This window comes from Macaca mulatta, chromosome 18 (genome assembly GCF_049350105.2).
Source record: "Macaca mulatta isolate MMU2019108-1 chromosome 18, T2T-MMU8v2.0, whole genome shotgun sequence".
Taxonomy (NCBI): Eukaryota; Metazoa; Chordata; class Mammalia; order Primates; family Cercopithecidae; genus Macaca; species Macaca mulatta.
This window is the reverse complement of record NC_133423.1, coordinates 60197308-60211390: the sequence shown is the minus strand read 5'-3', so window position 1 is coordinate 60211390 and position 14083 is coordinate 60197308. Positions and strand designations below refer to the sequence as shown.

General features: G+C 40.3%; 1 protein-coding gene across 4 annotated transcripts in view; it reads right to left on the bottom strand.

Annotated features, from left to right (window-relative positions):
* GAREM1 (GRB2 associated regulator of MAPK1 subtype 1) overlaps nucleotides 1-14083 on the bottom strand; it is a 200152-nt gene that overhangs the window by 39045 nt on the left and 147024 nt on the right. For 2 of the 4 annotated variants that reach the window (XM_015121785.3, XM_015121787.3), the window contains exon 3: nucleotides 6322-6452. The exons of the other annotated variants lie outside the window; for them this stretch is intronic. In XM_015121785.3, coding sequence (XP_014977271.2) covers nucleotides 6322-6452 — 131 coding nt within the window. The remainder of the gene's footprint in view (nucleotides 1-6321; nucleotides 6453-14083) is intronic. 4 annotated transcript variants of the gene reach the window in all.

Here is a 14083-nt window from a genome sequence, read left to right as displayed (position 1 = left end):
TCATGCCTGTAATCTCAGTATTTTGGGAGGCTGAGGCGGGAAGATTGCTTGAGGCCAGGGATTCAAGACCAGCCTGGGCAACATTGTGAGATGTTCATCTCTACAGAAAAATTTTAAAAATCAGCCAAGTGTAGTGGTGCATGCCTGTAGTCCTAGCTATTTAGGAGGCTGAAGCAGGAGGATCACTTGTGCCCAGGAGTTTGAGGCTGCAATGAGCTATGAGAGCGCCACTGTACTCCAGCCTGAGTGACAAAGCATGTTTCTTAAAAAAAAGAAAGAGGGAGAGAGAGAGAGAGAGAGAGAGAGAGAGAGAAATAAGAGAGGTGAAAAAAAGAAACAGAGAAAGAGGGAGGGAGAGGAAGGAAGGGGAGAGGAGGGATAAGAGAAAAGAGGCCAGGCACAGTGGCTCACCCCTGTAATCCCAGTACTTTGGGAGGCCAAGGAGGGTGGATCACTTGAGGTCAGTTCAAGACTAGCCTGGCCGACATGGCGAAACCCCGTCTCCAATAAAAATACAAAAATTAGCCAGGAATGGTGGCGCACACCTATAGTCCGAGCTACTCGGGAGGCTGAGGCAGGAGAATCACTTGGACCTGGGAGGTGGAGGTTGCAGTGAGCTGAGATCACACCATTGCACTCCAGCCTGGGTGACAGAGTGAGACTCTGTCTCCCAAAAAAAAAAAAAAAAAAAAAAAAAAGAAAAAGAAAAGAAAAGAAACAGAAGGAGTAAGTGAAATAATCTTAATCTGTGGTGGGAATTTTTTAAATGTGAAACTAAACTTTTTATGATTTTATGTTCTGAACCAAGGATTGGCAAACCTTACCTTACAGGTCAAGATAGCAATAATTTTAGGCTCTATAGGCTATATAGATATATATATCTATATATTTTGGGTTGGATAATCCTTTGTTATGAGAGCCTGTCCTGTGCATATAGTCTCCGCTGCAACTACTTAATTGTGCTGTTGGCATAAAAGCAGCCATAGACAATACATAAACACATGGACATGGCTTTGTTCCAATAAAACTTTATTTACAAAAACAGGCAGTTTGCCCACAGACTAGCTTGCCAGCCCCCTTATTAGACATTTGCAAAGTACTTGAGTGCATTACTTTACTTAATTCTGATGACAAATCTATGAGGTGGGTAGTATCAGTTCCATTTTGTAGGTGAAGACACTGTGGGCTCAGGTTGTGTGACCCACCCATGGTCAGAGTCAATGCCTAGGGCAGGGTTCTGAACTCAGCTCTGAGTTCAGAGCCTGAGCCACTACATAGTCCAACTCACTCTTTAGATCATGGTGGCCTGCTTGGAGAAAAATATATGGCTTGAAAATTGTTAGTGCAGCTGTTTTTATTATTAAAAGGAGGGGTATGAGCCTTCAGTTGGAATGGGCAACTCAGAAAGAGGACATTTTCTGACTTTGGAAGTAAACATGAGAAGAAAGGTGGTTAATGAAAAAACGAAGAGAGATAAGAGAGAAAAAGCCTATTACAGTTAAAAAAAAAAACCCCACAAATATGCAGGAAAGCAAGTAAACAAAAACAGTATTCTTACCCTGAAAACTAAAAACCAGATGGATAAAGAAAAAAAATGTGAAAGAGACAGGTGACTGCTATTCCCAAAACATGGAATTCCTTTAGCTTTGCAGGGATTAGAGGAGATATAAACAAATGATCAGTGAGAGGTATCCTGCCCACATAGCCTTTTATTTTCTTGACTCTCTCATCTCCATTTTCTGTTTCTACTACCTCAGCTGCTCACTCAAATGGACAACTTAGATTGGAAAATAGAGCTACTCCTGTCATTACTGACCTCACTGCCTAAAGTTAAATTTCAAGAGTTTTATACTCTACCACCACCTCCTATTTCGCATCTCATTTTCTCAAACATATCTATCTCATAAGTCCAATTTTCATTGGGGCTACACTTCTATTCACACTTGGTTAGCCAGTAGCGATTCTTCTTTTTTTGTTGTTTTTTGAGATGGAGTCTCACTCTGTCACCCAGGCTGGAGTACAGTGGTGCAATCTCGGCTCACTGCAACCTCTGCCACCCAGGTTCAAGTAATTCTCCTGCCTCAGCCTCCCGAGTAACTGGGATTACAGGCGGGCACCACCACGCCCAACTAATTTTTGTATTTTTAGTAGAGACTGGGTTTCACCATATTGGCCAGGCAGGTCTCGAACTCCTGACCTCAAGTGATCCATCTGCCTTGGCCTCCCAAAATGCTGGGACTGCAAGCATGAGCCACTGCACCCAGCCCCCAGTGAGGATTCCATGGCTCAGTGCGACCTGTCACTCACTCTAGGGAACACTCCATCAACATCTTTTCTGATCTCTGCTATATTCACTGGGAGAACCTCAACTCTGATTAAACTCAGCTCCTTTTCTACTCTATACCTGCATCGAGGGAGCTGAAAATGGCTGCAAGAAAGAAAGGGTGGTGCTGAGTAATCTCACTTGAAACTTACCTTGACAAAACTCTAGGACCACCCCACTGTACTGTCCTGGTTAACTCACTTTCCAGTCTCAGAGCTGATTATTATTTGCTTCCTATCAAGGCCACCAATGACCTTCACATTTTGCTAAATTTTATGGTTAGTTCTCAGTCCTCATCTAATTCAATTACTAAGTAGCATTTGACACAGTTGCTCATTCCTTCTTGAATCTTGGCTTCTGGGACACGATATGCTCCCAGCCATCCTCCTACCTCACTGCTATCCCATCCAGTCTTCTCTTCTAGACCCCTAACTGCTGGGGTACTCCAGGGCTCAGTCCTCAGAGCTCTTCTCCTTTTAATCTTGTCCCGTAGGTTAATGCTTCTCAACCTTGGCACTACTGACATTTTGGGTTGGATAATCCTTTGTTATGAGAGCCTGTCCTGTGCATCACAGAACGTTTAGCAGCAACCCCACCTTCTACCCACTAGATAACAGTAACATCCTCCACCCCGCAGTCATGACAATCAAAACTGTGTACAGACACTGCCAATGTCCCCTGAGGGACAAAGTCATTCCTGGTTGAGAACCACTGGTATAGGTAAAATCAACTAGACCCGTGGCTTCAAATGTCTTCCAGAAGATGATGAGTCCCAGCTATATATTCTGAGCCTATTATCTAAGCTCCTGGCCTGCAGATCCAACTGATTCTTGGTATCTCCACTTGGAGATAGTATTAATGCTTGTTTATGTATTTATCTTCTACCTCCCCTACTAGACTAATTTCCATGCAGTGAGGGACTTGCATATTCACCATTCAGCCCCAGTGCCTGGAGTAGTGCTGGGCATATAGTAGGTGCTCAAAATATATGTGCTGGTTAAAGAATTAAACACTTATTACATATGAATTCATTTCATGCAGTTAATCAATGATGGGGGCAATCAAGCAGGTAGTTTTCAACACATCAAGGTATCTTTTAAAGACAAATTTTAGTTCCAAATTAAAAATAACGTTTCATTTTTAAACAAATGTATAAATAGTACTAGTATTCGCCAGTACATTTAAAATTTGAAGTTTAAATTTTGCTACAGTTTGGGAAGAAACCCAGAACTAGAGTTCCCATTCTTTCAATACTTTTGCTTTATTTTATATTCTCATTATGATTAATTTCAGTTTGGACTTGTAAATACATATATCAAAATACATATGTATATTTATTTCTAATAATAATTATGTCTTTTGACTATCATGATGCCAGATAACTATCAATTTTTAACTGCAAGTGCTTTTCTCAGTGGTTTATCCTTTTGGTTTAATTTATGCTGTATCTGAAGTAGAGGACAGAGGGTGAAATCTTCTAAGGAGGTTTGAAATCTTTCTTTAAAAAACTGCTTCTTGGATAATAGCTACATTTATGAGTAAAGAGTATTGTTTTTAATTTTTTCCTACCTTCTCCATGAGAATAACCAAAATCCCATTTCTTTAACTCCTCCCCTGCTTAGTTCTTAGTTCTCACACAGACAATAATCCAGTCTTTTTTTTTTCTTGAGACAGAGTCTCACTCAGTCACCCAGGCTGAAGTGCAGTGGTGCGATCTCAGCTCCCCGCAATCCCTGCCTCTTGGGTTCAAGCGATTCTCCTGTCTCAGCACCCCCACAAGTAGCTGGGATTACAGGTGTGCGCCACCAGCCCAGCTAATTTTTGTATTTTTAGTAGAGATGGAGTTTCACGTTGGTCAGGCTCGTCTCGAACTTCTGACCTCAGGTGATCCAACTGCCTCAGCTTCCCAAAGTGCTGGGATTATAGGCATGAGCCACCATGCCCTGGCTTAATCCAGTCTATTTTTAATTAAAGAAGACCATGACTTCCAGCCTTTATTTTTGGTCCAGGTAGTATCCAGACAAACTTTTCGATAACTATCCTTAGTTTATTTATTTACTTGTGTGTTTATCACTAAGCACAAAACCTTTTGTGTATATCTTTATGTAAATTTCCTGAGGTTCCAATAACAATCCTTCTTTGAACAGAATTGAATAAATGACTCATGCAAGCTAGAGGTGATGGCACCTTAAAACTCCCTAAGTAACAGACTAGAAATATTAAATATTTATGTTTGCACAGCACGGAACCCAACCCAAATCCAATTAGTTTTATGGATGCTATAAGCTCACATTTCACACACTTAACTGTGCCTTTGAACTCTTAAATGATATTCTCTATCAAACACATTTTAATAAATACATTCAGTCATGGTACTCTATATTTAAAAAAGAACTCTAACAAAATGTATAAATTTCAGTATTATCCTCTCAGTCATTCCTGATTTAATACAAATTCACCAAGAAAAGTTGCTAAAGGCATTTTTAAAAAACAGTATACATGAGCAATATGTGACCAAAGATGGAAATGCTGCATTTTAATACTGGAGAAAATCTTTAAAAATCACTTTAAAATTTACATTTGATTTCTTATTATTAGCAAATGAAATATTTTTCTAGAAAGGAGTTTAAAACTACTAACTTTCCTTTCTAAAAAAAACTTCTTTTTTTCATTTAGAGAATTCTAAATATGTTTTAGGGAGAAATTTAAATCACATCAAAACACTAAAGGAATAGGATTTAACTTCTGACCAATGAGTCTAGGTATGTTTAAAAATGAACATGTTTGCACAAGTTTTCACTGTAAACAAATGCAAGCTGTCTTGACCGCTCATATACTAGGGCCACTGAAAAAGTTAAAAATGATAAATATTTTTGTATGTAAGCATAATTTACTTAGTAAAGATTTTTACAAAATATAAAATCTCACTCATCTTAATAATAAAACTAAAAGAGCGTAGACCAAAGCAGCTGTATTTGAGAACTGGAAGAAGAAATGACTTAGCTTAGACAATGAAATGGGCAGAACCATTTCTCCAATAAGGGGCTGTTCTGGACATCTCCTCCCTTTCCTGAAGAGTGTGGGTGGAGTGACTCATCCACAAAGACACTGCTGCATTCTTGGGCCAACAACACACCATGTAGTCTGTTTTTCACATAGAGTGGATTTCTAAGAAACAGGAATCTTGCCCCGCTAAACCTTGAAATGTTCCGAGAATGTGATTTAGGTGGACTTTGGGCTGAAATGACATTAAGGAGAAAACCCCTTCAATGTGAACACTTTCTAAAGTGTTTTATAACTGTGGGTATTGCTGGAGAAAACGTAGAGGATTTGCAGGCAACACGATGGGCCTGGTTGGTGGCTTGCTTCTCTGGTCAGTCCCTCTTCAGCAGCAAGGCTAGTCAAAGAACCTCGCTCAACATCTGGACGGGGACTGTACTGTCCCTTTAAGAATGCAGAACAAATGGAGCACAGCAAACACTATATAGCTTTTCTCTGGGCGACATCAGTTTTCTTTGTGTATAGTGAAATAGATAGTCCGCAAAAAATGGAATGAATACATGCTGACTTCAAGCAATGCTTAGACACCTATTCTTTCTCTGTATTTTTTTCTTTCTTTCTTTTTAAAATAAGTGCTTGGTATTCTTTAGTTTCATCATATCCCTTTTGCTCCCAGAAGTGGAGATCTGGCTAAACACTGATACATATTAGGAAATGAAGTCCAAATTTAAAAAAAAATATCACTTATCTGCCTCAACAGCTACAGTTTTGAACTCAGATATCAGTTTTAAATTCTAACAAAAGATAATGCTAATAAATACAGAAGCAGTCAGGGAGTCAGGGCAGCTACAATATACGGGGTTTTTGGCTACTGCCACTAACCCATTAGGAAGGTGAAACTCTCCTGGGAGACACAGATGAACACTTACTGTGTACATCCAGACTTGAAAGTTAAATTATCTTTAGTGAATGTAAATATTTGGTGCTTCAAGAGCTACCTTCACGTTGAATGTGATATCCTCCATGACGTACACGCGTTCAGGAAATGCCTTAGCCACCTCCTCCACACTGTTGAAATATTGCACTGGCTCCTTTATATCTCGGTCTTGTTCCAGCAGCTTGAATTGCCCTAAAACACATGATAAACAGAAGAGATCTAAGATGTTTATGCTGGACTGCTGTTACCATGGCAACAGCATCCTCTCTCTTTAGTCCAGCCCTTCCTTGTCAAAGATTCCTGTTCATCATTAATTTTTTTAAAAAAGGCATTATGGTAGGTTCCATCAAACTAGAAGGTAGAGAGATTTTAAAATCAGCTTTAAAATGAAAATAAACTGCATTCTTTTTGTTTACGTTTAGAGTTTATTCACAGATGTCCAAAATCAAACTGAATGAATGCTTACTTGCTGTTTGATTTCAAAGTGAAAACTCACTTTGTTATAAATGGTTGTTTCTAACAGTAAGTTAAACATTGAAGTTACCTTGCCCATTAGTTGTAATAAGAACCACACATTTACATTCCAAAACCAAGTCTTAGAAGCCTGAGAGAGCTAAGTTTTTAAAATTAGTATTTACATTTTTTTTGCAAATAGAACAAAACGATATAATGGATTCCTGGCTTTCACATAACTCATATTCTTGGTTACAACAATATGCAGGTCATGTCTAGGGCTCATGAGCTGCTGTAATGTGTGATGCTGCTGAGGCAGAAGCATGGAGCAGCAGCAGACAGCTGTCTGGTGAGCTTCCTCCCAACCACTGAGCCCACCGGCCACTCAGCCTCTGGAGCTCCACGTGGCTCCTTTCTTTCCTTTTACTGCTATATAGGAAAATCATGCGAGTAGGCCATATCACGGTCTCCACAATTCACAGGATTTATGAAGAACTTTGAACATATTCCTAAAACATCAAGGATCTATCATGTTGTTTACATTTTCAGTATCTGTGACCCTGCTGCAGCATTTGAGAAGAAGGGTTTTCAGTTTGGAATCAAGACCATGCGCAACCATGTCAGGGATACAGTGTTTCTTAGTAGTTGTTTTCTGAATCCTGGCTATAATGTAATACTTCAGAAACATAAAAGGAATTAAAAGCTATCATGGGGCAGATCTCTCAGGCAGAAACAGGAAAGCTTTCATTCATAATCTCAACACAATTTTTTGAGCATCTACTAGGTGAAGACATTATTCTAGATGCTGGAGATCCATCAATTAATGGAATTAACACAAATCTCTGTTCTCCCAAAGCTTACATTCCAGCAGGAGATGGATACTATAATACACGAGTAAAAGTATACCATGGTAGAAGGTGAGAAGTGCTATTAAATTTAGGGCAGGGTGTGGGGGATGGAGAGCGCAGGGAGAACAGTCAGTGTCGCTGAGACGGTGACCTTTGGTGTAGGTGAGGGAGGGTAGTGCTTGGTAGTTGCAGGTAGAGGCCTCAGAATTCTAAGACTAGGCAACAGTCTGCCCAAAGACTCTCAGGTGGGTGGGGTGCCTGCCTGGCGTACTGCCACTATGGCTGGAGTGGGATAAGGGAAGAGGGAAAAGAAAGAGCAGTAGCAGGTAGGCAGACTGTATACGGCCTTTAAAGAGTTGCACTCTTCACCTGAGTGGAATGGGGATTTGAGCAGAGAGGAGGTGATCTAACCAATGCTACAGAAGGATCCCTCTAGCTGGCATGTTGAGAAGATCATAAAGGTGCAAGGCACAGAGGAAGATGACACCAGGTAGAAGGCTCCTACAATAATTTGGGTATGACATGGGAGGGGCTGGGAAGTGGTAACAAAGTGTGAGGATTCCGGCCTGAACAACTCTGAACAGAGCTGACATTGACTGAGACGGGGCAGCTTTGGAGGGTGAAGGGAGCATCAGGGGTTCAGTCAGGACAGGTAAGTCTGAGATGTCTATTGGACATGCAAACAGAGATGTTCAAAAAGTTCTTAGATAGACACAGAAGTGTAGTGGTCAGGAGAGAAGTCTGGCTGGAAAGAATAAATCTGGCATTCATCAGCACACAGATGCTATTTGAAGCCATGACATTTTGATGATGATGACCATGGGCTTGAGTGTGGACAGAGAAGAGGTCTAAGGTTTGAATCCTGGGAGACTGAGAAGGACTGGCCAGGGGAGTGAGAGGAAAACCAAGAGGGGTGCATCCAAGAAGCAAGGTGATCTGATTCCTCCCATGAGCAGGGAGGGGATGTCAAATGCTGCTTACTGGACAGTGAAATGAGGATTGAAAACTGTAGGATTCAGCAACTTGTATTTAATTGAGGACTTCAACAAGAGCAGCAGCAGAAGACTTCAAGAGCTAGGCCAAAGGCTTGGCTGAACTGGATTGAAGGCAGCCTGGGAAGAGAGAAACCAGAAATAATAAGAACGGACACCAGATGATATTTTGGGAGTTCTGCTAGAAAACAGAGAAGAGAGATGGAACAGAGGCTACTGACAGGAAGCAGAAGTGAGATGTAGGGAATGTTTTTATTTTCCTTAGTATGATGGGAGAAGAAACAAGCATGCTTGCATGCTGATGGGAACGACCAGCAGAGGGGGACAAGATGATGACAGGAGGAATGATTGGAACCCAATCCTTGAGCAGGCAGAGAAGGTGCATCTGATGTTGAAATGGAGGAGTTGCTTTCAGACAGGAGCACAGGTCGTTCATCTCCAGCCCCAAAAGATGCAGCAGTGGAAGCTGTTGGAAGCTTCTAATTTTTCCAGCCAAAGTTGGAAGGAAGGTATCGGTTGAGAATAAGGTTGAGAGAGGAGTTGTTAGAAGGTTAAGGAAAGAGGAGAAGGTTGTTAAAAAGTCCAATCAGAGTGAACAACGTAGTATGATTGCTGGGCAGCATTTTTTAAGTTCCTACTTGAGGTTCATGGTCATTAATTAAAAGTAAAACCACAGAGTACGGTTGTGTTTTTGTCCAGCCAAAGTCAGATGCACAGAGGCTGGTACAAAGTAGCCAGAGATTCGGATTCAGCCAGAGCTGAGACTACCAAGTGAATATGAGAAGTGAGAGGGGCAAAGGAGTCAGGATGTCACAGGGAGCAATTATGCCATCTGAACATGGACCCTGAGCTGGATAAAATGGACACAAGATCCTGGGTGGGAGGGAAGGGGGTCCAGGAAAAAAGTAATGGGATCAATGGATCATGGATTTTGATGGAATTGAGTTTTGAACCCTAGAGGGAGTGAGCGCAAAAGCCATGCAGAGGAGAGAAGTCAGTGTATGCAGTTGAGAAAATGGAAAGATGGAGTTGTTGGTGATGATGTGGTCTAAGGTGATGATGTCTGCTAAAGGCTGAGATGGCAAACAGCTAAAGGACTGAGAAACCCAGGGGTATTAAAAGGATCATATTTCCAAGGAAAATCCTCCTTGATAAGGAGAGAAGTATTTCTGGAGAGAATAACAGTGAGCCAGGAACTAAAATGATGTCACAGTGAGGACAGAATCCTAGGCTTAGTAGGTAACTAACAATGATGGGGTAGTGGGTGATACAGTCTGATGAACAAGAGGTTTAAAGCCTGGTGGACAAGTGGTTTAAAGCATAGAGTTTTAGGGAATTGTGAAGTGGAATGGTAAAGGTGATGAGGAAGAATAAAGAGACCATTTATACTCCTCTACTTTGGGGCAAAAAATAGAGCTGTAACCTGAAAGGGCTTCTCTCAGGGAATATCCAAGTTCGGGTTTAACAAGATAAAAGTAATTTCAGAGGAGGCTTTAAGGATATAGACGTTTTGCTGGTGACGGACCATGAGGGAGGAGTTTTCAGGAGTTAAGAGGAAGGTGATAAGGAGAACACAGAGGATAAATCTAGACATGAAAGAACAGCTAATATGCCACGTAGAAATATGTAGGGGTATGAATAATACATTTGAATATACAGTATGAATATGTTACAGTACATACTTTTTGACAAAAAATAAGTTTCTTTTTTAAAAAATAAGGCAATTTCAAAATAATACTTATTTAAACAAATTCTGGTGTTCGCTTCGGCAGCACATATACTAAAACAAATTCTGTCACAAGTTAAACTTTTCATTTGTCTCTATTCTTACCTGGTCCATGCACACATTCTTAACAATTATGGTGTTCTACAGTTTTATACCATGCCCTTGCCCGCCGAGCTGAGCATTTCCCCATACAATGACACCCGTGTCTGCACAGCATTTCATAATGGATTTAACTGTTTTTCCATTCTTACATAATTAGTTTGAGTTAGACAGATGCCTACTTTAACTGCAGACTCTGCCACTTTCAAGTTTTGTGGTGCTGGCAAGTTACAAATCCGCCTGAGCCTTGTTTCCTCACCTGTAAAATGGGGATACTTCAAGGGCTGCCATGAGGATTAAATGCTATGATGCATCCAAAGTATTTAGCATAAGTGACCATTCAACAACTCCTAGCTTCTATTCCTCTTCTCAAGATGCATACAGATTGTCATTTCTTGGGTCACTTTTTTTTTTTTTTTTTGGATAGAGTCTCACTCTGTCTCCTAGGCTGGAGTGCAATGGTGCGATCTCAGCTCACTGCAATCTCCTAGGTTCAAGCCATTCTCCTGCCTCAGCCTCCTGAGCAGCTGGGATTACAGGCACACCACCACGCCTGGCTAATTTTTGTATTTTTAGTAGAGACGGGGTTTCACCATGTTGGTCAGGCTGGTCTCAAACTCCTGACCTCGTGATCCGCCCGCCTCAGCCTCCCAAAGTGCTGGGATTACAGGTGTGAGCCACCGCGCCCGGCCAATTTTTTTGATTAACAAAAGAAATTATAGATTTGGAATATGAACACAATTCAAGCTATCATTAAGCCAGGTATATTTTCATGAAAACCTGCAAATGGTATCTTTCCAAGAGTATTTAGTAAGTTTAATTTATTGTAATTTTATGATCAATATTTTAGAAAAATGTTCTCAAGATGCAGGGATTCATATGTATGCCACTCATCGAGTAGTCCACAGATGCTCAATCTCTGAGGTAAGAGGTTACCTGAAAGCATCATGCCTGTAATAAATTCCATTCTGTCCCTTCAGAAATGTACTCATAGGCCAAGGATGCATCCCTGCACCCTAATATATCAAACATTACACTACAGACTATCTAGCAGATATAGATACACTATAGAGCTATCTAGCAGAAATATAACAAGCCACATGTGCAATTATATTTTTTCTAGTAGCCACATTTAAAGAGAAGAGGTAAAATTTAAATAGCACATTTTATTTAAACCAATACATCTAAATTCAATACAAACATCACTAATGATGTGTGTATATATCTATATATATACACTTTTGCATTAAGTCTTTTAAATCTGGTGTATGTTTTACACTTAGGGATCACCTCAGTTCAGACTAGCCACATTTCAAATGCTCCATAGCTCCATGTGGCTACCGGCTGTTATACTGGACAGTAGGTACAGGTCTCGAATATCTCTGCATTCCCTTAAAACTGTGATTGCAGGTATTGTTCGAGTCCTTAAATAAAGATTACATGATAGAATCCTCTTTGGGAAAAAGATGTATTTCCTGAAAAAGAAAAATGTTTCTTCTCATGAAATAAGAAGAGCTTTCGAATTCCTATTTTCCTTTTTGCCCTGTATGCCATGATTGCCGATTTTCTGGCTTAAATAACAGAATCTTGGTTTTTGATATAACCACCTTTATCCCCTTGTTTCCTAACTTGGGTTCTTGTTCTTTAATTATTTTTCTATTGTGTCTGTGATCTTGTACTATCAGCAGCCTCAAACATATTTTGGCATATAGAACGAATGAATAATCACTTTTGGTATGGTCATAGAGTCCATATTACGTGGCATAATCACCTGTGTTTTGTCATCCTGTTGGACAGAAAGACTTCAGAATCACATATGCACGGGATCATGTATAAGAAATTCTACTGAGAACGATTAACACACACAGATAAGAGAACAAGGGGAAAAACTAACAGCTAAATATGACCAAAAGCTACAACTTTTAACATTTATGCATATAGTATACCAGATGAATAGGTTCCTTTCATTCGTTCTTTTAATTGTTTAGTGAATACCCAATTGTCAGTTAATTTCTCTCTTCTCTTTTCCATAGTGTTTTCAGGTGGTCCTGGAAGATTTTAATTTACATATTTGTGTACATATATTATATTTTAAACACTCTCCTGTGATGTTAAATTATTGAAAACCAAACACTACCTTACATTTCCTTATTTTTGAGACAATGTCTCACTCTATTGCCCAGGCTGGAGTGCAGTGGTACCATCTTGGCTTACTGGCCCCCCAAACTCAAGCCATCCTCTCACCTCAGCCTCCCAAGTAGCTGGGACTACAGGCACATACCACCACACCCAGCTAATTGTTGTATTTTTTTGTAGAGACGGGGTTTTGCCATGTTGCCCAGGACAGTCTTGAACTTGTGAGCCTAAGCAATCTGCCCACGTCAGCCTCCCAAAGTGTGCTGGGATTACAGGTGTGAGTCACTGCACACAGCCCTACTTTGCATTTCTTGCACCCCACAAATGTCTTTAAAATAGAAACAGCTAAAACCTATAAAATATTTTCTTAATGTAATGTTTAAACACTGGGTCACAATACACACGTGACTTCCTGTTGCAGGAGTTGGCAAACTTGTTCTGTAAATATTTTAGGTTTCATGAACTAAACAGTCTCTATTCATAACTACTCAACTCTGGCCATGTAGGGCAAAATCAGCCATAGACAATACACAAGTGAATAAGAGCAGCTGTGCTCCAAAAAACTTTATTTACGAAAACAGGCCACAGTGCGCTGACCTGTGTCCTGCTGGAAGGAGTGGAAAGTATAGGTCAGGGAAGTGGCAAGACAAGACATTAGAAGTGAAAATGGGCCAGGCGTGGTGGCTCACGCCTGTAATCACAGCACTTTGGCAGGCCGAAGCGGACAGATCACTGAAGGCAAGGAGTTTAAGACCAACCTGGCCAATATGGTGAAACCTCGTCTTTACTAAAAATACAAAAATTAGCCTGGAGTGGAGGCACATGCTTGTGATACCAGTTACTCAGGAGGCCGAGGCAGGAGAATCACTTGAACCCAGGAGGCACAAGTTGCAGTGAGCTGAGATTGCATCATTGCATTGCAGCCTGGGCAACAGAGCTCTGTCTCAAAAACAAAAGAAAGACAGAAAGAAAGAAAGATAGAAAGACAGACAGAAAGAAGGAAAGAAAGAAAAGGAAGGAAGGAAGGAAGGAAGGAAGGAAGGAAGGAAGGAAGGAAGGAAGGAAGGAAGGAAGGAAGGAAGGAAGGAAAAAAAAAGAAAATGACTAGTCTTTTTATTGCATACCACTGAACAGTCATACCAGGGTCTCTTGTAAGGTACCTGAAATCACATTCTAAGTTGCCCATGTTTGTCTTTGAAAGGCAGTTTTCCCTTTAACTAGGAATCTAATATCAACAAGTAAAAGCTGTAGAAGTGGACTTATATTAAAAGAATAATGTAAACAACCAGCAAACATGAAGGCCTACATTTTCTCACTGTGTTTTTGCAAGATAAAATTTCTATGAACTTTTATTTTGCTTCTTCTTTTTCTTCTTTTCTTTTCTTTTCTTTTTTAAAAAGAATGTAACATTCTCAGATTAGCCAACGTTAAGAACTCTGGGAAAAATGCTGAGTATTACTACCTCCTCTGTGATGGCTGTGGCCTGGAAATCGGAACTTGGAGTCCAATCTTGGAGACAATCTAAAGAGTTAAGAGCCAGTTTCCTGCCAAAAGTGAAATCAATTTACA